This window comes from Lemur catta, chromosome 25, assembly GCF_020740605.2.
Source record: "Lemur catta isolate mLemCat1 chromosome 25, mLemCat1.pri, whole genome shotgun sequence".
In the NCBI taxonomy this organism is placed as follows: Eukaryota; Metazoa; Chordata; class Mammalia; order Primates; family Lemuridae; genus Lemur; species Lemur catta.
The window spans coordinates 12,604,937-12,630,918 of NC_059152.1; the positions used below are offsets into that span (position 1 = coordinate 12,604,937).

Genomic DNA, 25,982 nt, shown 5'->3' on the forward strand with positions numbered 1-25,982 from the left:
GTGTAGGGACGGACTCTCAGGTCACATTTGGGGATTTTTCTACCCTCCCACTCCTTTACTTTTTTGTTTCTCCTTCTTTGTATTTAACTTTTATTTTTCCTTTATATTTGCAAAGTTATGTTTTCTTTTTGCTACCGTTTTTTACTCAGTGCTCCTCTGTGTTCGTAAAGATCCGAGCGAGAAACTAGCGCCGTGCTCTGGAAGTGCAGGTGAAGACTGAGCGCAGGGACCACTGCCGGGTGCGGTCGGGTTAAGGCAGACCAGGAGGGCGGTGCAGCCCCCAGGCCAGCTGCAGCGGGAAGCCCGCGGCCCCCGTGGGCCAGGGGGAGGCAGGGAGCCGTCTAGAAGGCTGTGTCCTGGGGGGAGGCCTGGGACCAGCGGGCAGGGAGCAGGAATAGGTGCCCTCACCCCACTCTCACTCTGTGGCCTTTTGCTGCTGCCTCTCATTGGCCCCCAAGCCAGCAGCTAGAGGCAAAGGAGCTGGCCGGGCAGGTCGTGACACTTGGCCTCCAGGCCAGGGCACAGGAGCGGGGTGGTGAGAAGTGGCCCCAGGGGATAAGCAGAAAACACCCGGTGCACCCCAGCGCTCCCGTCTCACAGCCTGGGGCAGGAGGCCCATGGTCCCAGCTGGTGGCAGTGGGTAGGGAGCCGGGGAAACCGAAGGAGAAGGAACCATAACGGCAGCGTGCGGTTGGTATTTAAGGTGACTGGGGCTTCGTGGTCCTGGGGCTTCCTGCAAGGCACCAGCGCCCCGTCCTCCCGGAGCAGGGCCTGCCCGTCCGCTGAGGGACGAGCCTTCCCTCGGCTGCCAGCATCGGCCACAACCGCCTGGCTGTGGCATCTTTGCTCTTCTCAGAGACACGCCTGCCCCTTAGAGAAGGAAGAGGGTTCTTGTCTTGATCCTTGATGTGTGCAGGTGGGCTTGCTTGGACTCCCATGGACTGCTCTGCGCCCCATCCTCTTACGCTGCCTCTCTGCACCCCACCCCTCTGTGCCCCACCCCTCTGTGCCCCACCGCGCACCCACACCCTCTGCCCTGTATCCTGTCAAACGCAGCCTTTTGGTATCAGTTCAGTTTTCCAAAGTCTTCAGAGGACTCCCAGGATCTGACAGTAACCAGAGCCCCGTGTGTGTGTGTGTGTGTGTGTGTGTGTGTGTGTGTGTGTGTGTGTTTACACAAATACACAATGGGAAGGCACTACATTTCCTCAAAAGTAGAGCCTGGCCGGGCACGGTGGCTCACGCCTGTAATCCCAGCACTCTGGGAGGCCGAGGTGGGAGGATCATTTGAGCTCAGGAGTTCGAGACCAGCCTGAGCAAGAGCGAGATCCTGTCTCTACTAAAAAATAGAAAGAAATTATCTGGACAACTAAAAATATATATAGAAAAATTAGCCGGGCATGGTGGCGCATGCCTGTAGTCCCAGCTACTCAGGAGGCTGAGACAGGAGGATTGCTTGAGCCCAGGAGTTTGAGGTTGCTGTGAGCTAGGGTGATGCCACAGCACTCTAGCCCGGGCAACAGGATGAGACTCTGTCTCAAAAAAAAAAAAAAAAGTAGAGCCAAATTTATTAGAGAAATATTTTGGGGAGGGATTATGCAAATAAATGATGTTTTGTCTTTCCCCATCGTACATACCACCTGCCATACCCCAGATAGCTCGTCACACAGAAGAGCACTGGGGACACCCCGCCAGGTAACAGAAATGCTGGTCAGCCCACAGCCTTGGGGAGACGGAGTGGCTTCTGTGGCACGCAGCGTCCGGAGTTTGGGGAGCAGGCCATGGGCTGCGTTTAGTGACAACCCCTTCACCGTTCATCTGATAATGACAGAAGAGGGAAAACACGTCACTGAGGGCTGGAAACCCTTGCTGGCCTTCTTGCTTTGATGAGACATGTGATTAAGTATCAGTTTGTACCTGATGATGTGTTTGGCGCAAACAGAGCCGAGGTGTGCGCTGTTTCTGAAGAGGAGGACGGAAGAAGGCAGTTGCGTTTACCGTGGCCGCAGGGGAGGAAGAGTAGGATGCACGTCTTTGGCAGGGGTAGTGGGAGGGAAGGGGCAGGCAGGAAGGATCTCTTTATGCCTCACTTTCCCTTCCCCATCCGCTCCCACCCCTCTCCGCGCGTGGGGCTTTGGTTCCAAATGGGGCTTCGAATGTGTTATGAGCCACCAAGAGCCAGCGAGTGCCAAACGCAGGGCATGAGGCCCGGGAGGTGCTGCAGCCAGGCCAGCCCCCAGCCCTCCCTTCCTGAGCACGAGGCGGGAGGCCAGGCGTGATGTCCCCATGCTTCCAGCGGTAAAACTGAAGGGGGCAAGTTGCACAACTAAGACCGAACCATATGGTGTTATTTTTTAAAATGGAACTTGAAGGATTATGGACAGAAGAGTGGAGGGTACTGTCCACCTCGCAAGCTGTCAGTGTCACCGTCTGCCCTGCCCTCGGGAGGCCATGTCCTGGCCTCACCTGGGAGCTTGCCAGACACTCACGGTCTCGGGTGCTGCCCCAGACCTGCTCAATCAGAATCCGCATTTTAGCAAGATCCGCAGGTGATTAGTTTGCTCACACGTTTTCTGTAAATGGCCAGGTAGTATTTTAGACTTTGTATGGGCCGCATGACCTCTGCTGCATCTTGTCACTTCTGTCATTGTAGCCCCAAAGCAGCCGTAGATAACATGTAAACGAAGGCACAAGGCCGTGTCCAGTAAAACTTTGCTTACGAGACAGGTGGTGGCCAGACTCGGCCGCGGCTTGCTGACCCCTGACCCAGCGCATCATGTAGAGCTCTTGGAATCACGTCATTTCCTAAACTCCTTATCTCAGTTAACTACAGACATGTGCTCTAATTCATAATTAAGCTTGAAATAGGATTAGGGAGGGGATTGTAGCACATTCCTAAAACTTACCAGAAAATATCACAAAAAAGCTTTAGCATGAAGAAATAAAACTTTGACGCCCCTCGGAGCCTATTTGTATTAAGCCATTTCTTTTTACTCTGTTGTCTTGCCATCGAAAAAGTCATGAGCCATGTTGTGAAGAATTTGAAACAGATAAATTTGAAACCTGCCCCGGGAATCTGGTCAGAAAGGACAGGACACCCAGGGGGGAGCCGGAGCCGTGTGTCCCGGCGAGGCCACGGGAACTGGGTCATCTGACAGGTGGTTTCTGGAAGGAGGATGCTCAGCCTGGAAGAGGGAGGCTGTGGGCTGACGTGAGAGCTGTCTCGAAAATCTTTTAGAAAGTATGTTTCGTTGTTTCTCTCAGGGCAGAAGCCAGATCAGTAGGCTTCAGTGAGATTCAGGTAAATTTGAATCAGTGCGGGGAAGAACTTTCTAGCAGCTGGAGCTGCCCAGCAGTGGAAAGCGCTTCCTTGAAACGAAGCAGGTGCCCACCCCTGGATGTGTCCTGCCAGAGGACCCCTGCCGGAGGTCCCGCTACCAAGTGAGAGTCGGAGTAGGAACCTTAGGCCAGTAACAACAACAACAATAATAATAATTTCCATTGACAATATCTGCCATATGCCAGGCCCTGTGCCAAGTACTTTGCATACAGTTTCTTACTGAATCCTCCCTAAAACATCAGTGTAGGTATTGATACTACCCTTTCATAGGCAAGGAGAGCCAGGATCAGAGAGGTACAGTAACTTAATTGAAGTCACACAGCTGCTCAAAGGCAGAGACTGGATCGGAGCTCATTCTGCCTTTCGTTCGAGCCTCTGCCTTTCCCTCCCGGTAGGTGCTACATGAACCCCTGATCGACGAGGACCCCGTGTTCATTGCCACGTGCACGGAGCGGGAGCTGCGGAAGAGGAAAAAGCGGAAATTCAGCCTCTGGGTCAGACAATGCTCTTCCACTGGCTTCATCATCCAGGTGAGCCCAGGGCCCGGGGAGGGTCAGGGAAGGCAGGCAGGGGACCTTGGGCTCATTCGGTGACCAAGAACTCGGTCACTTGGCCTTTTTGGTGTGTGTCAAAGTCCACCCAGATGCGCCAGCGGGGGTTGGGACTGGGCTGTCCCCTCCCCCAGCCCCGAGGCAGCAGGGTAGCCAGTCCTGGCAAGGCCACTGCCATGATCGGCTGTGTCCCCTGCATGTGCCTTCACTCTCTGGCCCATCTGGGTAAATGACGCAAGCCTCAGGCCCTAGCAGCGTCGGCCAGAGGCGTCACCCAAACCTATAGTCATAAGGGGTGACTCCAATCTCCCTGGAGGCTGTCCCTCAAGACTGTGGACTTGTGGCTTTGAGACTTGTGGCCAGGCAGTCCCTCCCCACACCCTGCCCCTGCGAGGAGTCTGCCTGCCTTCCAGCGTGCAGGATGCCTTCTTCCCAGCCACTGACAGCCAGCTGTGAAGGCACCTTCCCCGGAGCACCTGCCACTGCTTCCCATGGACTTGGCTGTCCCCACCATCTCTCCAGATCTTGGTGTCCTTCTCTGGGAACTGAGGGGATGGGATTAGGTACCCAGAGAGGTCCCTGCTATTGCAAGAGTCCGTGGCTCTTTGTAAGTGTTACACTGGGGTTGCATACACAAGGATGTTTTCACGACTGTAGTTTCTCAGATACGTTGAGCTCTTCTGAAGGACTTTGCACTGGAGCAGCGCAGCTGCTGCCGGCTGTGTTCCCGGCCACTGTGCTGCTCGTTGGCGACGGCGGCTGCCCCCTGCCCCAGCGTGCAGATTGCCCGTATGTTTTGCCTTGGCCTCGAGATGCAGGGTGCGTGAAGGTTGAAGGGTCACGTGCATGGTTATCCTCCGGTTTCGCTGCCTTGGCCGTGAGAAGACGCCCAGGCAGCATCACCTGAGTTCTGAAATCCCAAGAGTTTAGTGAAAGGTTAAAGATTGCGTGGTGGTTCGGTGTGTGCCATAACCGACCCAGGGGCCTACGGTTATGGTCTACACAGCTGGCCGAAAGCTTCTCCCAGCTACTCTCCATTGCAGACCAGGAAGGGGTGGGCCAGGAGGGACCAAGGTCTTGCGTCAGCTTTGTGGCTTCATCCTGCCAGGACTCTAAACCTTTGGCCCGACTGTGTTCCTGTGAAGTAGGGCCAGAGTGAGATTAGCTCCACGTGGAAGATTCTAGATCAAGGGGTAAGTGAGAAAAAGAAACTGCAAATTGGTCGGTGGTCCCAGAAGAGGTCAGCAGGAAAGTTGAGCAGGAGCTCAGAATAGCCCGTTCGTCTTACCTGCTGCTCAGACGGGGTGAATTCGTCCCACAAAGGCATCTGGGTGAGGAGGCTGCAAAGTGACAGCTGGACAGAGATAATGACGATGATGGTGTTCAGAACTCCAGTATAGTGGCCGGGCGCAGTGACCCACGCCTATAGTCCCAGCTACTCAGGAGGCTGAGACCGAGGACCACTTGAACCCAGGAGTTCAAGACAGAGGATGAAGCTTCCGGTGTTGGGGGAAAGTCATGTAATTGGGCGGCTGCCATTCCTTAGTCCAAGATGTCAGGGTTGCTCGTCCTGGAAGCCTCGTGACCTTCCTGGGGGCTGAACAGGGACCATCTCTGGAGAGGCTGCAGCTCAGGCTCTGCAGCGTCAAGAAGATCGAGAACCCAGTGGGGAAAATCGGCCAGCAGGTTAGTGAGCGTCTGTCGACCTTCGGTGATGAATGGAACCCTGAGATTCTCAGGGGGGAGAAGAATGGTCTAAAGGAGCAGGTGTCTCCCGTCCAACTGTGCTGGGCTCGGCGCCTGCCTCTGTAACGCGAGCCCTGTGGTTTCCAGCGAGGGCTGTCGGCCGGCGGCACCGAGAAGCGGCTGGCAGAGAAGCAGGCACCGGGAAGGCACCCGGAGCTGCCCTGTCTTCTGAGGGTTGGTGGCCGTTGTTTCCTGGAGGGCAGAGCGATTCTGAGTGGCACGCCTGCGCGACGCAGGAGGGGTGTGGGCTCGCTGTTGGAACTGGCATGCCGCGGAGCACGTGGGCTTCGGCAGGGAGATCTTGAGATGGAAACTCAGCCAAGGAGCCTGCTTGCTGCCCGCTGCGGGCATCCTGGGCGGCCCGTGAGGGACACTCTGAGGGGTCTGTGTGCCCCGTGTGGCCAAACTAGCCGATCCGGAAGCCCCTTTCCTCTCTGCAGCCTGGTCTGTGGATCGTGGCGGCATCCAGCGTTCAGGAGAGGAGGGTTCACGGGCTCTGCTGTGCGCCAGGCACTGGGCTTAAGCACCACACGCACATGCACAATGGCCTTCTGAGGTAGGTGATGTCACTGCCCCTGTTTCCCAGTGAGGAAACCGAGGCACGGAGAGGTTGACTCCCTTGCCAAGGTGACGTGTGTAGAGCAGCAGCCCTGGGGTTAAACCAGTCTTTCCCGCCCTGACGCCCCCGACCGCTCACCTGTGTTGTCTCCCTAAGGAGGAAGCTTTTCCCAATTTAGACCAAAAGCCAAACATCGCTTTCTCACTGGTAGGACAGTGTTCTAGCATCAGCTGTCTCTGATTTCCCTTCCTCTGAGACACACAGGGCTGTCCGGAAGCGTCCAGCCACTGCTGACGTAACGCGACGGTTGCGGGTGGATACTGTCCGGACAGCCTCGCACTTACTATGTGGAGGGAATTTAGTGAAGTTGCACAACAGGGCTTTTCCCCCCTTATTTGACTTTTAATCTTTTTTATATATGAAGTGAAGGAGATCATTTGCTCCTGACATAAAACTAACTGGATCAGCTCGAAAAGTGAGGGTCAGAGCAGAACTGATTGGGTAGCGTGAACTGTCCTTGTGCATTCGGACGCCGGGCAGGGCAGGACACCTGTCCGTTTGTCTCATGGTGCAGCGCAGAGGATGCTGGTGTGAAACCCTGTCTGTTCCCGTCAGGTGTGGGGATGTTCCCGGGTGGAATTGGCTGGGTTACAGGACAACACTGGGAACCTCTCTGTGTGTCCTTGAGCAAGTAGCTGAGAATTACCCTCTTCCCTGGTCTTTCGAAGGGGATTGATCTTCCCAGGCCTCCTTACTAAATAGGGGTTCAAAGATGGTAATAAATTATTAATGCCCAGATAAGGGCGACAGGGCCTGCCTGGGTCAGACTAAACCCTGGGCCTGTCCCCGGGAACTTAGACTCTGTAACTGCACTGACATGAGTGCAAACGAAGAGCCCGGGTGTGCTGGCACCTGGCCCTCCTCCACCCTGTCACTTTGGAAGAGCCTCCCCAGGCACTGAGCTCTGGGACGAGTGGGGAGCCAGGCCCCGCAGGGGTGAGTAGCGTGGACGGTGCAGCTAGGGAGGAGGGGGGCCGAGAAGAACTCAGCGCATGGTTCTCCCCAGTCATGGTCAGGGTGAGAGGCAGCGAGAGAGAAAACGGGCCATGAGAGACGAAGGTGTCAATGCGGTGGCAGCTTAGAGACTTTGCTGGAAACCCCGGCTGGGGAGGGAGGCTGGCATCTGCAGCACCGTCCAGTGGGACTCTCTGTGATGATGGAAGTGTTTCAAATCTGCACTCTCCACGACAGCAGCCGCCAGCCTCATGTGACCGTTGACTACTTGCAGTGACCGATGTGACTGAGGAACTGAATTTTTCATTTTAGTTTATTTAAATGTAGATTAAAGCAGTCACATGTGTCTAGAGGTGATCACACTGGGCAGCGTAGCTGCAGAACTCTGCTATATTAAAAATCGCTTCTATGTGCACAACTTCCACTTAAAGGCAGTGGCCTTGTGAGGTCCGTACGATATTCCTGTCCTTGCAGACGAGGAAACCAAGGCTCAGAGCAATAAATGACGTGCTCCACGTCCCACAAGCCAGTAAATGACAGAGCCGTGCCCACCCGCTCCCACACTCACCCCACTGTCTCCAGCTCCTCTCGTGGTGAGTGAATATCATTTGAATTTCGTGGCTGTGCCACACAGTTGTCCCAGGTGACAGCCACACATGTCTCCGTGATCTCGTTCTGCATCCTTTCAGTGCATGCCGATCACACACTCTCGTGCTGTTTCCCCACGGCCCCTTGCACAGCTAGCAACGAAGGTCCCAAGCAAAGGACCCCCAGTCCCTAATATGTGCTGTCCGTGTCCCCAGATGTGCTCTGTACCAACAGGGTTTCCCCCGGATTCTCTTTGCTGGAAGAGAAGTAGGGCCACTGGTCAAGACCAGTACAGCTGAGCAGGGTTTTCTCCAGTTCTTTAGAGTCAGGAGGCCGGCCACCTGCACTCTAGTGACAGCTTCGTGGAAGTATCCATCGATGTGTCTTGATGACGTCTGAGTCCCTCAGTTACTGCCGCTGGCCCTAGTGTCTTCTTGAGAAGTTGGGGGAAAAGATGAACTGGGTCCCGCCCCTCAGGGTCTTGGGGCATTTCAGGAGCAGGGCTAAGACAAATGCCGTGTGTTGTGTGTGTCCCCCGGGGTATAACTACTATAATCTGTATTTCCTAAGACTCTTTGTGTTGTAATGTCAGTGTAAAATATGCAACATTAGTAATAACATCCCGGGGCAAAGTTTAATACCATATATCAGTAAACTTTCATCCCTACTTTCCTAAATCTATGTATTTAGAAATTAAGAAATCACAGGAGCAAGAAAAGCTTCCTTAGGAAAAGTGAAAACTTGGCAACCGAAAGCTACATTCTCCTGCCATGAGACACTTGTCAAACGAGCCTGCAGCCCACATGGTGAAAGTATCTGTACCAACTCCGTTCTGCCCAGTGATGGGCGATCAGCTATGTCTGTGCGTGTTGGTAGAACTATTTAGTATGATGGTTCTCTCTGAAAAGGTGTCTAGGGAGAGACCTAACTTTTTAAAAAGCAGACTAGCAGGCTGGCGAGCAATGACACATCCAGGCGAATGGTGTTTCCCTCCTGCATTGTTTTTGGGGAGCTCTCATAGAACTCACCCAGCACAGCGTCTGAATGTGCGTGTGGGTTTCCAGCGACGCTGCCTTTTCCCAGATTGCCGACAGGCTTCTTGGGGTTAGCCTCAAAACTGGATGCAGCCCTTGGTCTGTCTTTAGCAGTCGTAGCAATGTGCCTGGTTGGGTGAGACTCCATTGGAGGTCACTCACCTACCTAAGGGAAACAAATTGCCGTCTAGACCAGCTGAAGTTACTCAAAGCAAACCAAGAGCCGTGGGTGCTGGACCCGGGTGACCATCAGACCATGCGGCACCTGTTGGGCTGAGCCTTCTTGGCCAGATTTGGACTCCTACTAACAGTGCTTTCTAACCGTGCTCCTCAGCTGGGACTTTCAAGGTTACCGTTTTTTGTTACTTATTTTAAATGTAGGTTCTATTTTATATTCACTTTAAAAAACCTCATTATTTTATACTAACGTATACCACAAATTTGGGACTCTCTTTGGACTCTCACCAGTGCCACTTTTTGGCCACAGCTTTCTTCCAGGTTCCCTAATAAGAGCAGGGAGGCCTCTGGCTCAGTGACTGTTCCCTTCTGTGACCTCCCAGCTGAGTCGGCTCCATGGGAAGAGACTGGCTGGAGTCTGGAAAAATGCCGGTGTTTGTTCAGACGTGCCAGTGTGGACGCAGGAGGCTGAGTAACTCGAAGGCGGTCCCGCAACAGGACTGCCTGAATGCCCCAGGGTCATGAGCCCTCAGCTGCCGTCACTGGCGTCAGGGAAAATGTGTTCATCTCAGGGGAGGAGAGGCTGCCCCCGAGAGTCATTGTCTCCAGCCATGTGCTATGCACAGGGCACATTAACGACGTCTCACCTAGATCCTGCAAGTACAGCAAGTTCCAACAATGCCTTTACTGGGGTCATCCTGATAGGGAAGTTCTTTTGTAATTATATTTGGTGTCTCTTCTGATTAAATTGTATTCTATGTTTAGCATCAAAAACATAAAAAGCCCAGAATATCTATAATTCCAATAAACACCTTATTGTGCAGAAGTAGCCACTCGAGATATAGTCACCATACATCTACAAACACAGACACATAACATTTGAACCATTTTATAATCTGGCCACTTCACTTCCAAGGATATACTGTGAATGTTTTCTATGTTATTAAATATTTTTTCTACAGGATGATTTTTTAAAAGTATACCAGATTCCATTATACCTGTATATATAATTTTAACCAGTCTCCTCTTCATTAGGTTACTCCTAATTTTTTTTGCAATAATAAAAATCTGTAGGATGGACATGGTGTTATATATATAAATCCTCTGGCACATCTCTGATCGTTGTTTTGGATTGAATTCCTAAAAGTAGAACTTAGAAGTAAACTAGCTTGAATATCTTTAAGATTTTTTAAACTTATTTTTTAATTGACAAATAAAAATTATATGTGTTATGTACAACATGACATTTTGAAATATGTATACATTGTGAAATGGCTAAATTAAGCTAATTAACATGTGTTATATCACATACTTATTTTTTGTGATGAGAACACTTAAAATCTACTCTTTTGGCAACTTCCAAGAATACATTGTTACTGACCAAAGTCATCATGTTGTACAGTAGATCTCTTGGACTTACCCCTCCTGTCTAACTGAACCTTTGTGTCCTTTGACCAACATCTTTCCCAGCCCACCTCCACCCCCCTCGCCCCTGGTAAACACCATGCCATTCTCTACTTCTATGAGTTCAGGTTTTTAGATTCTACATGGAAGTGGGTTATTACAATATTTACCTTTCTGTGCCTGGCTTATTTCACTGAGCTCAATGTCCTCCAGGTTCATCTGCGTTGTTGCAAATGGCAAGATTTCCTTCTTTGTCAATGACTTGTATCCCATTGTACATACATACACCACGGTTCTTTATCCGTTGGTTCACTGGTGGACACTCGGGTGGACTCCGTGTCGTGGCTGTCGTGAGCAATGTGTCGGTAAACATGGGAGTGCAGACATCTCTTCCACATACCAATTTCATCTCCCAGAAGGGGGGTTGCTGGATCATGTGGTTTTTCTATTTTTAATTTTTTGAGGAACTTCTGTACTGTTTTCCACAATGACCGTACTTTAAGGTTTTTGATTCATATGTGAAAATTTTCCTATGGAAAGATTATACATGTTTATATGAAATTAACTCAGTGCTCATTTCCCCAAATCCCCACTAACTCGGGTGTCTGGGCAGGGAAGGTGGTGTTCACTGTTGGTCTACGTGGAAGTTCGTTGAAATCAGTCTGTTTCCCAGGGAATACCACTGATGTCGCCTCCACACAGCTGGTTTTAGTGAGAGGGGAGGGCACTCCGTCTGTCACCTGTGGGTCTGGGGTTTTCAGGTGCATAGAAGTGCCCGGTGTAGCAGCAGTACGCCCAGCACGTGGGAGACAGAACTCGGAGATGCCCACGGGACTCCTGCCCGCTGGTGAGCACTGACGCAGGTGCTGCTGTGAACCGGCTCTGAGTTTGCAAGTGTGTTAGGTCCTAAATCAGCTACAGGGAAATCACCCTGTGTGGGCCGACCTAACCAGGTAAGCCCTTAGAAAGAACTGGGCTCTTCCTGGCAGAAAGAGATGGCACGCTCGGGAGGGGTTCAGGAAGAGTCTCCGTTGCTGACTTTGAAGACGGGAGGGTCGTGTGGCAGAGGCAGTTGCCTTCCTAATCTCAGTGTTTTGATCTCCGTCAAGAGATTCCTTCTGGGAAGTGAGGTAATGTTTGGAAAAGGCACAGAGACCCAGATAAACCACTGGGATCTGCCGAGGTGCCTCCAGAAACGTGCAGTGCCACCAAGCCGTGGCCTGGCCGAGAGTCGCTTCTCCCCGAGGACACCCAGGCGCGTGTAGGGACAGGGTCTGCCCTCCCACGGGGGCTGCTGTGGAAGGAGACCGTTGCTTGCCTGCCCTCCTCTGCCTTAACAGCATCAGTCGCCCGTGTTTTGCGAGCGATCCCCCAGAGTCGTTTGACCAGGGACAGGTGCAAGTGGGTGAACTGGGTCCTCCACGCGGCCACCTCCGTGTTTCTCAGCGGAGGCGTAGCTGGCGCTTTGCACGGAGCAGCCTTTCACGTAGCCGGTCTGAGCCTCCGGGACAGTTTTGTCTCACCGTGACACCCTGCAAGGGTCGGTGTGCTCCTCCAACACAGGGACAGGCACAGATGAGCACTATTAGCTTGTGGACTGCTGCCCCCAAAGGCACCCAGAACATTCCATGAGAACAGCTGTTCTCCCTAAAGGAGGTGCCAGTTAATACCCACGTGGTTAATTCCTCACGGCTCCATCAGCCTTCGGGAGTACCGGAGCTTCTCGAATCCATTCCCTTTCCCGTGTCTGCCCCTCTGATGTTCATGGGGGCAGCATGGGACACGGTTTAGCAATTGCTTACTTTACGTAAGTCCACAAAAAGACCCAATTTCTTACTAAGTCAAATACGTCCCCTTCGCTGGCCCTGAGCCCTCACATGGATCTTTAACCCTCAATCCTGTCTTCTCTGCTACCCTGCCTTGTGGAGTCACCGTACAGAACAAACAAAACAGTCACCGTGAACACACTTTGCGAATTAAAACGCTGTGTTCAAATGGAAGGTGCACAGACAAGTGTGTTCCTAACAGGTGAGCTAGGCTGTAATTTCATTTATGGCAAATTCAAGTCGCTGTCATGTGGCAGAACTAGAGGATGGGTCTGCATCGCCCTCAACCTGGCCTGCTGGGTCCTTGTAACCGCTTGTCCTCTTCCTTCTCTGCCGTGGGCTGTCCAGACAGAAGCCTCTGGGGCTGAGTCACCAGCCACCTGCGCTGCAGGGTGGGCTTAGGGGTGACCTGAGGCCTCTGTGAGCCGAGGGGACGATGGGGGGTGGCTTTTCCACGAGCCCTTGCCTGAGACAGCCCTGTGCTTCCCAGACTCTTGGGCTCCTGACCTGTGTGTGTGTGTTGCAGATTTATGTCCACCTGAAGGAAGGCGGGGGCCCGGACGGCCTGGATGCGCTGAAGAATAAGCCGCAGCTGCACAGCATGGTGGCCCGGAGCTTGTGCCGGAACGCGGCGGGCAAGAACTACATCATCTTCACGGGGCCCAGCATCACCAGCCTGACCCTGTTTGAAGAGTTTGAGAAGCAAGGTGTGTTGAGTGCGGGGCCAGTGGGAACAGGGCCCCCGCCTCCCCTGGGGATGTGGTGGGAGAGGTCTGGGTGGGGTGCAGGTGTGGCGGGGCCGGGTGGCCCTTCCTCGAGGGAACAGATGCACGTGCCACCCTGCGTGCCTGGACCCTCCGGCACTAGAAATGTCAAGGTGTGAGAGTCGTGGGTTCCCAGCCTGGAGGATGTGTTGGCACGAGGCCCAGTCTTCAGGGCACTTCTTTCTTTGTGTCCTTTGTCGTAAAGCTGTGGCCAAGCCTGTGTTTCCCGGGCACGGCTCCTAGCAGGGCTCTAGGAAGGTCTCCTGAACTCACCTACCGCCTGTAGTGTGTCCCCCTCCCAGTGGACATACGAGAACTGTGTGAAGACAGGGAGTGACACAGCGGCTTCAGAAGGTCTTGGGTCCCTGCGTTCTAAGATGCTTGGTTCATTCACTGCAAAGAGACTGGGCAGGCCCTCCGTGGCTCTGGCAGAACTGGTGACTGCAGAGGAGGAGGATCGGGACCAGGTCAGGGAGCCCTGTGGCGGCAAGCTGCGTTCGTCTCCCTGTCCTGCATCTGGGGATTTATGTCCAGTCCACGCAGGAGACGCACAGAAAGCTCCCTCTCACCTACGGCAGTCGCTAGCGTTGCAGCCCTTTGGCTCGGCACAGACCTGACGTCTGGCCTCAGAACCAGACCCCGCTGAACAACAGGGAGCAGATGGCTTACGTCCGGGGCGTCGGCAGCTGCGGTGGGGAAGCAGCCCGGGACCCTGCGCTCCTTGCCGGCCTGGGCTGCATCTTACTTACCTGCAAACTGGTGCCCAGCACAGCCCGATATTTATTTGTTGAAAGAATCAAGCGTAGAGAGATCAGACTCTGTGAAGAGGGACCGTGGAAGTAAAGTTAGAGAAAATTGGCCCTCGTGCACGTTAACCAGTCACTTTGGAAGAACGGTGGGTTCTCCGTGTTCGAGCACATGGTGAGAACCAGGGCTGGCACCCTCTCCTGCTGCTTGTGTGAGCCGCGTGCAGGTACAGCGTGCATGGCGATGCGGCCCTGGTGACGTGCGTGTTATGGGGCCAACGCCCTAGGCCAGGAGCCGGGTGGTATGCTCCGTGGCAGCTCATTGTGTGCACATGTGTGTGTTGGGCGGAGGTGATGTCGTGCACACGGGCTCCCGGAGGAAGGCAGTGTGGGGATGCCAGAGGACAGTCCTGGGCCATCAGTCCTGCTTCTCAGAGAACTGGCTGCTGCTCCTGTGATTCCCAGAGGAAGGAGACACTGCCTAGTTCAGGGAGTTCGGGGAAAGATAGAGAATCTTCTAGCTGGAAGAAAATAATTAGACGTGGAATTTGGATTTTTTCCCCAAGAGGTTAGGTAATAGATTTAAAAGATCTCCTTGCCTATTTTTAGAGGCATCTGAAGTTATTAAGCACCTCACACATGGCGTCACGTGCTTCCTCTGCGATGACAGAGGGAGGTGGTTTCTTCATCCTGCCCACGTGGGGGTCCCTGAGGGCCGCGCCCACCCCCGGTCCCGGAGCATGTTGGGCTGCTGCGCCCACCCTGGGGTTCTAACAGGCAGCCGAGGTTGGGGAAAGATGTCACAGCAAGAGTCTGGCTGTCCCTCCAAGGGTGTACGCAGACGACTACGTGAAATAAATGCTGGAAAGGACACTCAGAGCATGACCCCCGTTTTCCTGTAGGGTTGGATGCAGGAAAACTCAGGGTGCTGCCTGTGTGTTCTCTCCCTCCCAGGAAAATGCGGCTGGTAGAGGAGACCGAGCCCAGATGCACGATTCAAAACATTCTTGTTCACGTAATCCTCCTCCCTGTTTTTAAAAACAGATTCTTCTTTTTAGATCTTGAGATTAGAGTAGTTTGGGTGGTTCCATCCAACTGCTGGGAGGGGAGCTACGAGACACAGGGAGGCCTCTTCTTCCAGCAGCAAGACTCGAGCATGCCGGGCTCGAGCGTGCGAGACCCGAGTGTGCGGGACCCGAGCGTGCGGGACTGGAGCATGTGGGACTGGAGCATGGAGGACTCAAGAACTCGAGCGTGCCAGGCTCGAGCGTGCAGGACTCGAGCGTGCCGGCCGCTGCACGCAGGGCAGGGGTTCCGAGAAGAGGAATCGGGAAAGGATTCGTCCACTTGTCCTCCCAGTGCGGGGGAGACACAGTAATGTGGAAAGCGTGTGCGGGGCGCACACAGTGTGCTCAGGTGACTGATAGCACTGTGTTGGTCCTCAGTGAGCCGAGAGGAGCGGGCAGGAGCCTGTCCCCAGGGTCCCCACGCCCCCTCTGGGCAGTCAGTCTGCCTGGTGGCCTGGCAGACAGGGGCAGGCCCACGAAGCGGGCGTCCGGGGTGGAATTTAGTGAGTCCTAGCTGGGTTTGTTCATACTGGTCCCTGTGACCCACCTTTGACTCCACGGGAGTCTCCGGCTCTGAGAGGCCAGGTTGCAGCTCCTCGTCCCTAAGGGAGCTCTCCGCCCACCCGAGGAAGGAACACTTGCTTTCGTCCATATTGTCTGATGATTCCTGCTTTTGCATTCCACTTCGCTTTCTGAGAAGGGGGTTCCGTCAGACACAGCTTCCTGGGTGCTGTGTGGACCGGCCATGGCGGGCCAGGTCTTGGCGAGGCTGTTAGGGTGACAGCCACGGTGAGGTGTGGACATCAAGACACACCTGGCCTCTGTGCCCGTCTTTGCCCTCCCAGCTGTGAGCCTGGAAGGCCTCACCTTCTGTGCATGCCGTAACCTCTGGAGTTGCAGAAGCTTCCGGACGCAGATGGGGTGATGGGTGCACGTGCTTAGTGCTGTGCTGACCCCTAATGAAGAAACGCTCTAACGAGAGCTACTGTAGTGCTGTGGACCCATTGCTTATCCTACGGCCTCACACAATCTTAGTACACTGTGTGCTTATGAAAGAACCCGGGGAGATTGTCACCAGGGGAGACAGCAGAGGGACAGAAGACCCCACAACTTTGGCAGTCTCCTCTAGAGGAACTTCTAGAGGACCCGTCTCCCAAGCATCAGCCTCAGGCAGGGGCACTCTGGTCCTTTCCCTGGGGAAGCACAGGGCAGGGAGCCGCTGGCATCTCTGACGATGGCGTGTGTGTGACTCTGTGTCCCTGTCCCCACAGAGATTTACTGCTGTGGCCTGCTCAGCCCCCGGAAGAGCGACTGCACCGGGCTCCCGCTGTCCATGCTGACCAACCCGGCCACCCCACCGGCCCGGGGCCAGTACCACATCAAGACGAAGGGGAACATGTCCCTGATCTGCTGGTACAACAAAGGACACTTCCGTTTCCTGACCAACGCCTACTCCCCGGTGCAGCAAGGTGAGCGCAGGCCCGTGAGGAGATTCGGTGAGCCTGGCCGAGATGTTGGGGGGGTGGAAGTCCGCTGTCGACCTCGGTCATTCGTCAGCTCTGGGTCCGCGCCAGTAACAGGCCGGGGAGGACGGAGTTTCCCGAGCCATTTTCTCCGTCACTCGTGAGCTGTGGAAGATGCCAGGCTGACGGGCTTGCGGGTGACTCACGCAGCTTCTGGGAGCGCCCGGGCTGTACACGGGGAGTGACAGTTGGCTGCGTGTGAGTGGCGTTTCACTTTATCATCCGGGATTCTGCGAAAATCCATTCTGATGGGAGGGAGAAATCTACCGTTCTTCTCTTTCAGTGTCTTCCGTGGACGTTCAGCTCCTGGTTGTCTGCTTTGCCGACTGGTCCCTTGAGTTCTTCATTAATTTTCTTCGGGATTTAAAATCCATTCATAACAAAGGGACTGGCTTATTTAGTGAGGAGTCTGTATTTAAAGTAACCTGCAGCAAAAACATTGGGAAAGTGCTGAAAAGAAAATTAAAAGGACAGAGGGGCATTTTGGAAATAGTTATAGTTGCGTAGTGTAGAGAGCAGTGTCTTGCCTGCCCGTGCTCGAGGGGCTCAGTGGTGTGTCTGTGTGTGCGTGCGTGTGTAAGTGTGCAGTGTGTGTGTGTAAGTGTGCAGTGTGTGTGTGGTGTATAAGTTTGCATGGTGTGTGTCTGAGGTGTATGTGCATGGGGGGGTGTATATGATGTGGTACAGTGTGTTTAGTATGTCGTGTTATGTGTATGATGTGTGCAGGTGTGTGTCTAGTAGCGGTGTGTGTGTGTCTATATACGTCTTGTGTGCTGTGGTGTGGTGTGTATGTTGTATGTGCTGTTGTGTGCATGGAGCGCATGTTTCTGTGGTGTGGTGTGTGCATGTTTAATGAACATTGTCCACTTATTCCCACCCTTCCCCCTCACACACGTTGCGTTACGTTGGAGATCACGAACGAGGGACTCCGGCAGGCGGCTGTCCTCGCCCTGCGGAGGCCTGGAGGCTGGCTGAAGCTGGCATTCGTGACAGCTGTGTCCAAGGCCCTTAGAAGGAAGGTCAGAGTTGGCCTCGCACGCTGAAGGCAGAGTTTGGATTGTACTGCGAGACTTTGGTGGCCGGGGCCTCAGTGCAGGGCAAGGGAATTGGGGGCAGCATGTTCGGGAGTTGGGGACAAGAGCCGATTCCCACTGAGTTATGGGAGGTCTCTGAAAAGGTGTCCCGAAGCCGGACGTTGCACTCGTCGGAGTTTAGTGAGAGAATGCCCTGGAGAGAAAAGAACGCATCTGGACGGTTGGAAGGAAGCCCCGAGTGGGGTTCACCCCCGTCTGAAGGACAGGGGTCAAAGCAGACAGCAGGGGGACAAGTAGCGGGGGCTGATGGGGGGGCAGAGAAAGCTGCTGGGGCTGATGTCTAAATCCGCTGAAATTCGGTGTTGAATGTGGTTGCAATTGTCAGTCCCAAAGTGCTCTACTTACATCGTGGAGTCCCGAATCCTGGCCGCCCTCAAACATCCCGAGGAGCATTTCCGCAGCATCACTGCTCCCCACCCCGGGGGACCCTGGGCCTCCCCCAGTGCCTCCAGGAAGCCCCCTGGGGGAAGTCGAGGCTCAGGTGAGACAGGCCAGGCGGCTGGACCGAGGCAGGAACCGCCTTGGGGAGGATGAGATTCACAGCTGCCCCTCCACACTGGAAATCCTTTTTCTAGTTCACATCTTAGAGTTCTTTTTCTTCTTTAGTAAAGAGAGTTTTCTTCTTAGTGTGCTGTAAAAATGTGGTTTTCAAAAAGCCACCTAGGACTCCCTCCTTTCAGATGTGCCATAATCTCTCCTACTCCGTTCTTGGCGATCCGTGTTTTCACCGTGTGAACGCGATATAGCAGGTGTCCTCAGACCTAAATATCTGGGTTCATCTTTGACTGTTTCCTGAAGATGAATCTAAAAGTGGGAGCGCCAGGCCAAGGGGAGGAACATGGTTAGGGTCTGTGCTCCGTGCCATTGCGATGGGCCGCCAGGGACCGCCGTCCCCAGCTTCAGCAACACTGCATTTTTTCTTGTTTAAATTTGTCAATATGGCAGGTAACAGTGCTCCAAATTTTTAAACAGAAATTGCCGTGGCTGTGGGTCAGCCGGAGCCGATCTCTCCACATGTTTATTGGCTGATTTCAAATGGTTTCTTCATGTTCTTCACGCTTTTCCTTCTGAAGTATTTGTCTTTTTCTCATTAATTTGAAAGCAAATTGTCTGCCTACAGCAATTTTTCCTGTATTTCTTTTCCTTTTGTTTTTACCTATGATAAGTATTTTTTGCCATGCAAAGCTTGTCATTTTCCACACAGGCGGGTCTGTTGGTCACACCCACTGCTGTCATGCTGTGAAACTCTGCCTGGTGCCAAGGCCAGAGAGCGTTCGTTCACTGGCTGTTTTGCAGCGTGAGTTTGTGCTCGTCATCATAATCCAGGTCAAATTACCTTGGCACGTGGCATCACGTGGGCTTTGACCCGCTGTTGTTAAGTGGCCAGGGGGGTCAACCACACAGCCCCACCGCTGTGCCTGAACCCTTTGTCCAACCATTCCCCCTTTCTCTGCTTAGCTTAAATGTCACCCATGGGATACACTGAAACCTCCTAGACTCTGAAGACGGCTTCTCAGCTTTGCGTTATGTGCTGTTCCAGTATGACCACGTGTGCTTTGCTTGAAGTTGCACAGAATTTCCAACCCTCGCAAATAGATAACTGGGTGTGAACATTCAGGAAGTGGTTTCTTATTCTTCACTCCAGGTTCTAGGGGAGCAGAACCTTCTTCCACAGACTGTGAGCACAGACAAGGGCTTTTAAAAATTCATTGCATTTCCACTGTGGGCCAGACCCTTTTGCTTTCCTTCCAAAATCCGTTTTGAGTCTGTCTCCTCTTTGCCCATGTGAGATTCAGATTCACCAAGACCGATGAGAATGCAGATGTCTGCATGTGAATGTGAGTCAGGTCTGGACCATTGTTCGTTCAGACGTGCAGAGCGGCCGCAAGAAGGTCAGCCAAGCCACCAAAAGCTAAGGAGGGTGGTGGAACAGCTGCTAGAATGGGAGGACACAGCCGTGTAGACCTGCAGTGTCAGAGAGAGAGACACGAGAGACCTGCGTATAAATGCCTGTGCTGCTATAAACGTTTGAACCTGTGGACAACGTGCACCCCATTGCCGGTTGTGAAGTCAGCAAAGACAACAACCATCAGGCAACCTCTCGTTGGCATTTCCAATGTTTAAAGCTCATGGTGTGGGTCGTGGTCCCCTGGCACTTGGAGAACTTAAGGAAATGCGTTGCCCGGGCCCTGCCCTGGGCCCCAGTCGCTGGGGACAGGCGCTGGCCGCTGGATTTCCCCCAGGGCTCTCTGGGTGTTTGTTCGGTGTGAAACGCCACGATTGCTGGGGGGAGAAGAAAGGTCCCAGCTCCGGCTCTACACGCACCTGTGCGACCCTGGTCGTCTACCCGCGTCCCTCAGTGAGAGGCAGGAGGGGCTGGCCCCAGATGGATGTGGGCCTGCAGAGACATGGCCGTTTAACTTTGACCTTGTCCAGTTAAGTAAAAATTCACAATCCTATGAAGTAATCTCTTAAAGCACATGCAAAAGATGGCACCGTGCCCGTGACCTCGTCATGCTGGGGTGGGGGGAGGGCTGTCGGAAGCAACGGGAGGTCAACCCCAGCCCAACCCCAACCCCGTCTGCTGCGTGGTCTGCGGGGGACCGTGCGTCAGGCAGGCTGGGAACCCTGGGCCGCAGCAAGAGGCGGCTAAGCCATTCCCACTGGCTCCCCAGGCCCTGCTGGTGGATTCATGTATCTTGCTGTGACCCTGGCTGTGCCCCTGGGACCCCCACACACGTACCCCAAAGTCCTGGGAGGGTGGGGAGGGCAAGCTCCTTGTTCTGCTGAGCCTCTAAAGCCACCCTTTGGCTTCGATTGAAGCAGACGGAAATGATTCTGTGGTGCCCCCTGACCTCGGCCGCCTCCTGCTCTTTCCAGCACCGCTTCCCCCAGCCTGGCAGAAGGGTTGGGGGGAAGAGAGTAAGTCCTGTGTCCCCCCCCCTGCCCGGTGCCGCTCAGAGCCACCTTTAGGCCTGTCACAGCCCTGGATACTCTGCACCGCCCCTGTGACCTGGGGCACTGTCCCAGCCAGTGCACACCTTTGCACTCACCCGTCTTCGATGTTTGCCTCGAGTCCTCTGAAGCATCTGGTGGCTGGTACTGCTGGGTCTTCACCCCCACCTTCCGTTCCTCATTTTGAGTCGGGGCAGCCAGGCTGGATGAAGCTGGTGGGTGTGTAGACGGGTGTTTGGAGGCAGCGGTCCAGGCCAGGGGCTTCACCTTCTCTGTCCCCTGCAGGAGTCATCATCAAGAGGAAGAGTGGGGAGATCCCCTGCCCGCTGGCCGTGGAGGCGTTTGCCGCTCACCTGAGCTACATCTGCAGATACGATGACAAGTACAGCAAGTAAGTGACCACGGTCTTGTAGCCTCGCAGACATGGGATAGATAAGTTGGTAGGTGGTCATTAGCCTCCCCAGTTTGAGAACTGAAGGATGAAGACCCTGGGAGGCAGAATCCTGAGCCCTCATCCTGGCCTTCTCAGCTCAGTGAGTGCACACCTGGCCTCCCCCTGCTCCAGGTTAACATTCGCTTTGCCCAAAAGTCTTCCCTCCGCTTACCTATGTCATGCTGTCTCAACAGCCAGCGCAGACCCGAGCCCCCCACGCCCGAAACACACAAGCATCAGCCCCATGTCTTACCCTGAGCCGTGTGTGTCCCAGCTCTGGCTCCTCAGTGTTCTCAAATACGGATGCCGCCCAGGGTCTGGGTATGGCCTCGTGTTAAATATACACAGCCCTCAAGGAGGGCTGACCTACATTTCCTGGTCTTTTTTCATGGTGAGGAAGGAAAAACAGGGGCCTGGTTCTCCCTGAAACACTCAGCCATGTGCAGGGCAGGCCCGCTCCTTAGGGACTCACTGAACAAGTCTCACCGAGCACCCACCCCGTCCCGGCACATTGCTGGGTTCCAGGAGGTCGTTACAAAGACACCAGCACTTGCTTCACTGAACACCTGTCACGTACCAGCCGCTTGCTAGTTCTAGGAGGCTGCAAAGAAAGTGACGTTTGTTCAGCAGATGTCCGTGGTGCCTGCCCTGCGCTGGGCATTTTGGTCGTATTGAGGCTGCCCGTCCTCACTTCACAGTCAGGGTGCAGAGACGAGGACACAGGCAGAGAACACGGACAGTGAGTCCTAGGTGGGTTCTCCCGGGAGGAGCAGCGTCTTCAGGGTCCGAGCCAGCTTCCCTGAACGGGGACCTCCGTACCTTGATCTAAAGGGAAGCGGAGGCAGGGCAGGTTTGCTCTGGGGCAAGGAAACGCATTGCAGGGACCTGGAGCCCAGGAAGGGCTTGACCTTGGGGAGGTGGAAGCAGTTCAGTGTGCACAGAGCACAGCCTGGGAAGGGCATCTCGCAAGCAGGGACGCCCGAGCGGCCGCCGGGCCCGTTCACGCTGGGGCCTGCAAACCACCCCACGGAGCACCTGACGCCTCCTCCAGCATCCAGTCTGCCCTTCTGATCCTGTGGGAGGAGCTGTTTTCACTTCCGTTGTCTCGAACACAGTTCACGGTGGCAAAGCCCCGCGCCAGAGCCCCCACCCCGCCCAGCCTGGCCCCGCCCTCTGCGGGAGGAGAGTCGGTGGCATCGCAGTGGCCGGGGCGCGTCTCTCCCGGGCGCCCGTGAGCCACCCGCAGCCTTTCTCGTCCGCTTGCCCGCAGGTATTTCATCTCCCACAAACCAAGCAAGACCTGGCAGCAGGTCTTCTGGTTCGCCGTCAGCATCGCCGTCAACAACGCCTACATCCTGTACAAGATGTCGGACGCCTACCACGTGACCAGGTACAGCCGGGCGCAGTTCGGAGAGAGACTCGTCAGGGAGCTGCTGGGCCTGGAGGACGCCTCGCCCACCCACTGATGCCGGGGGCGCCGGCCCAGGCCGAGGCAGGGCAGGAGGAGGAGGAGGGCCGGCGAGCCGACCTGCCCCGTTAGAGACGCGGAGACACCTGGTGTGTGGGCCGCACCCAGGTCCCCAGCACAGGGTCTCTGTGACGCCGTGAGGCCTGCAGGGCAGCCTCAGCTCCTAGCACAGGTGACGATGGCGGAGGTACCGCAGCAGGGTGAGCTGCAGCATCCAGAGAGAAACGCCTGCTTCCTGAGGATCTACGGGGACTGCACATGTTCAAGTTCAAGGTGGAAGAAGCCAGCGGGGGTTGGCTCTGCTCGGTCAAGGTTGTTCTGGTGTGGGGGGAGGCCACAGGGGCTTCCGGCAGCTTCTGGCAGGTCTCTCAGAGGAAACAGCCCGGGGGCACAGTGCCGATGCGGAACTGAGTGAGGCCTTCCTGCTCCTCTTTCTGTGTGGCTGGTGGGTGGGGGGAAGGGAAACGCCAAAAGAATTACAGTGAAGGGTGATGCTATTTTTTATTTTTAAATATATCTTCAGGTTATTTTCTTACTGTTGCTTCAGATCTAATGTAAGAGGCAGATGTCCCCCCCTCCCACCTTCCCAGCTCTGTCACGGCTCCTTGCATGATCACACCTGTGCAGCAGGCCGGGGAGGGCGGCTCGCCTCCAGAACAGACGTGGCTGCGCTCCGTGGACATTTGTCACAGGCTCTGTCATCCCTGGCAGAACTACTTGTCTTGAAAACTATGTAGCGTTGCTAAATAGGCAGACTCTGCGGGGACCGTGTGCACCGGCTCTGGTGGCATTTGCTGTCCGAGTGTCCCCCGGGATGGTGCAGCCGGTCTGGCGATGGGATCGTGGTAAGAACCTGCAGGGGATTGAAATTGGGGCCGGGGCTTGCTCACCGCGCAACCAGCAGCTGGAAGCCAGGGCTCTGTCATCTGGCAACATCTGCGGCTCTTTGCCAACCAAGGTTCACGAGTCTCGGAGGGAAACCTCAGCACCAGCGTGGCCGACTGGTCTGGCTGTCCCCACAGGCAAGAAACAAGTGGTTCTGGAATTACCTGTTCTGCTTCCAACCCACTTTGTGTAACCACCTTGTTTTTACAAATGCACATCTACTCTACTCAGGCTTTGGGACTGTCCCCGTCCACGCTGGTTGCTGAAGTGTCGCTGTCCGCATGCTCCCAGCCCGCTGTTCCGTCCTCCAGCTCACGGCCCGCCCCGCGCCCTGGGGTTCCATTTCCGTGCCACGACTGTAGGCCAAATTTTGGAAAAGGTGTTTCCAGACACCTTTGCTATGCTCTTTAAGGTTGGATTGAAAGCACTTTTACCACATGGAGAAATATATTTTTAATTTGTGATGCTTTTCTACAAGGTTCACTATTTCTGAGTTTAATGTGTTTCCAACAACTTTAGGGAGGCTCTAATGAAAGCCGATGAATTTTTCTTTTCTGTCCAAACAAGTAAAATAAAAATCTATTTAGATGTTGATTGATTGTTAATATGTGAATTTGTTTAAAAGGTCAGGGAACAAAAATACAGGCTGTTGTTTTTACGACTTGATTTGTGGTTATATGATCTGTTGTCTGTGCCCTTAACTGTGCTTGGTATGTCGAATCGCTGAGCACATCATGAAAGGAATCCAGCTAAGTGCTGACTCACAAATCCGTGCTGAGGCTGCAGTTGGGTGAGTGCGGTTGTATTGAGGCACCTGTTTCACTGAAAAACTGCCAGGCCTGCCTTCCAGCCTCTTTGCTTCTGGGCTGTGTCATGTTGTTCCAGATTAGCACGAAGGGACACTGCTCCGACAGGGCAGCGGGTGACCTTGCATGCCGAAGTAATTAGTCACACAATGTCAGTGCTCTACAGTGGTAGCCACCTGTTCTCTGGTAAGTGCTAGAAAAAGCCATTCAGCTGCTCTAGGGGAGACCGTGTCAGGCTCACGGGGCGTGTTGTGAGAAAACAGTTTCCCCTCCCGGAATGGCACACGTGTGTACTGATCGGGAACCCTCCAGGGGCCGGAACCTTACCTTTCGGATGTGATGTGGAGTCCCTTGAGGAATTGAAATGCATCTGGCTCCGGTATCTCTCCCTAGGTTTGACGGCTCTAGGGTTGGCACTGCTTGGCTTGCTCACTAGCTGGCCGTCCCTGGGGACCGGAGAGGACCCAGCGTGTGGCTCTCATGAGAGGGACCAGCACGGCCCTGGCCAAGAGTACGAGGCCAGTGGGCACCTTTGCACCCCATGGCTGGTGACGGCATTTCCACTCAGGTCCTGCCACTGTGACAAACTAGGCCCCTGTGAGATGCCTTTGCTATAGGACCTGGAAAAGAAAGACAGAACAATGAGCTTCCCAACCCTTATGCAAAACCAAACACCAACAAAAGCTTCCAGGCTTCTCTGGAGAAAACCCGCATTAGACCCCACTGCTGGGGACCGCACCTGCGCTCAGCTTTGCGTGGTTTGTGAGCCCCGTGGCCGCAGCCGTGTGCAGGGTCGGGTGAGGTCGTTCTTAGCCGAACCTAGCCGAGTGAATTTCTGTCAGTTTCCTGCCGCCTTTGTCAGGTTCCACCTGTGACTTGCATTGTCTCTTTCCCCACACTGTGTTCCCTGAAGAGCCTCAGTTTTGAAGGCCGTCTTCCTGTGGCCAACGGAACACTGTGCTCGGGTCCTCTTCCGAAATCAGGCGAGTCACATGGGGAAATCGTGGTGTCTGAGTCTTTCTAAGCAAAGACGTTCAGTTTAGCAAGTACATTAGACAAGGCCTGGCCACCACAATCGAACTAACTGTGCAGCAGCCAGAGGCAAGACGGTCGCAGGCCCCCAGGACAGGGCCCGGAAGGTTCTGAGTCCTTCGCGTGTGACCCATGCACCGCCATCCTCCTCGAGGACCCAGCCGTAGCGTCTGACCATGAGGGGGCACCGAGCCTCAGGCCGGGGGAGCCAGCAGACCCACGGTGGACGTGGGGGCTGCAGCTCCTCCGGCCTCTGGCTCTCCCAGGCTGCATTCATGGCGCAAAACGTTCCCCACGGGCCCCAGAAACGGGTGAGAACAAGCCAGTGACACGCTGATGGGGAGGGAGGAGGTGACCGCGGGTGCCGTACTCACCTCCCTGACACGTCGCCTGCGCCCCTGCAGCTCACTGGCCACAGCTGCCGAGTTGGAAGGCTCAGAGCGGTCCCCCTGCCCCTGCCTTTCTCCTGCACAGGGACCCCGACGAGGCAGGCGCTGTCCTCGCCCCCAGGCTACAGGTGGAGAGGTGGCCGTGGGGTCCAGTGGCCGAGCCGGTGAGCCAGCTAAGGGGGAGGGTCTCACACCCAGGCCACCGCGGGCGCTGGCTCTCGGGTTCATCAGGGGGACGGGGCGATTCATCCCCGATTTACGCAGTGCCCTTGGGGGGGGGTCTCCGTCTTCCCAGAGCCTTGTAGAAAGGAGCCCAAGCCCGTCCTCAGATCCCAATACTGCGAATGACCGTGAGCCCCACGGCTTTGCTCTCCACCCGTTCTTGCCTAGACTGAGCAGGTGTGTGGGGCCTTCGCAACTAATGACGCCCGGGTGTACCTGGCAGGGGGCCGCAATCTCAGAGGACATCGGGACGGGGACAGGTCCTTTGCTGCGGTGGCCCTGAGCCGAACAGCTGGGCTTCCCTCCCCAGACAGCCCACGGCACCAGGGAGGGGGTCGGGAGGTCCAGCCATGGGAGCT

At 54.8% G+C, this 25,982-nt stretch overlaps 1 protein-coding gene across 1 annotated transcript in view; it reads left to right on the top strand.

Moving 5' to 3' along the window:
• The window catches only part of PGBD5 (piggyBac transposable element derived 5), an 82,757-nt gene extending 58,996 nt beyond the window's left edge, over nt 1-23,761 (top strand). The window contains exons 3-7 of the mRNA XM_045537032.1: nt 3,736-3,870; nt 12,766-12,946; nt 16,088-16,285; nt 20,674-20,779; nt 22,092-23,761. Of these exons, the coding sequence (XP_045392988.1) occupies nt 3,736-3,870; nt 12,766-12,946; nt 16,088-16,285; nt 20,674-20,779; nt 22,092-22,287 (816 nt within the window). The 3' untranslated portion in view covers nt 22,288-23,761. The remainder of the gene's footprint in view (nt 1-3,735; nt 3,871-12,765; nt 12,947-16,087; nt 16,286-20,673; nt 20,780-22,091) is intronic.
• Nucleotides 23,762-25,982: the final 2,221 nt, after the last annotated feature.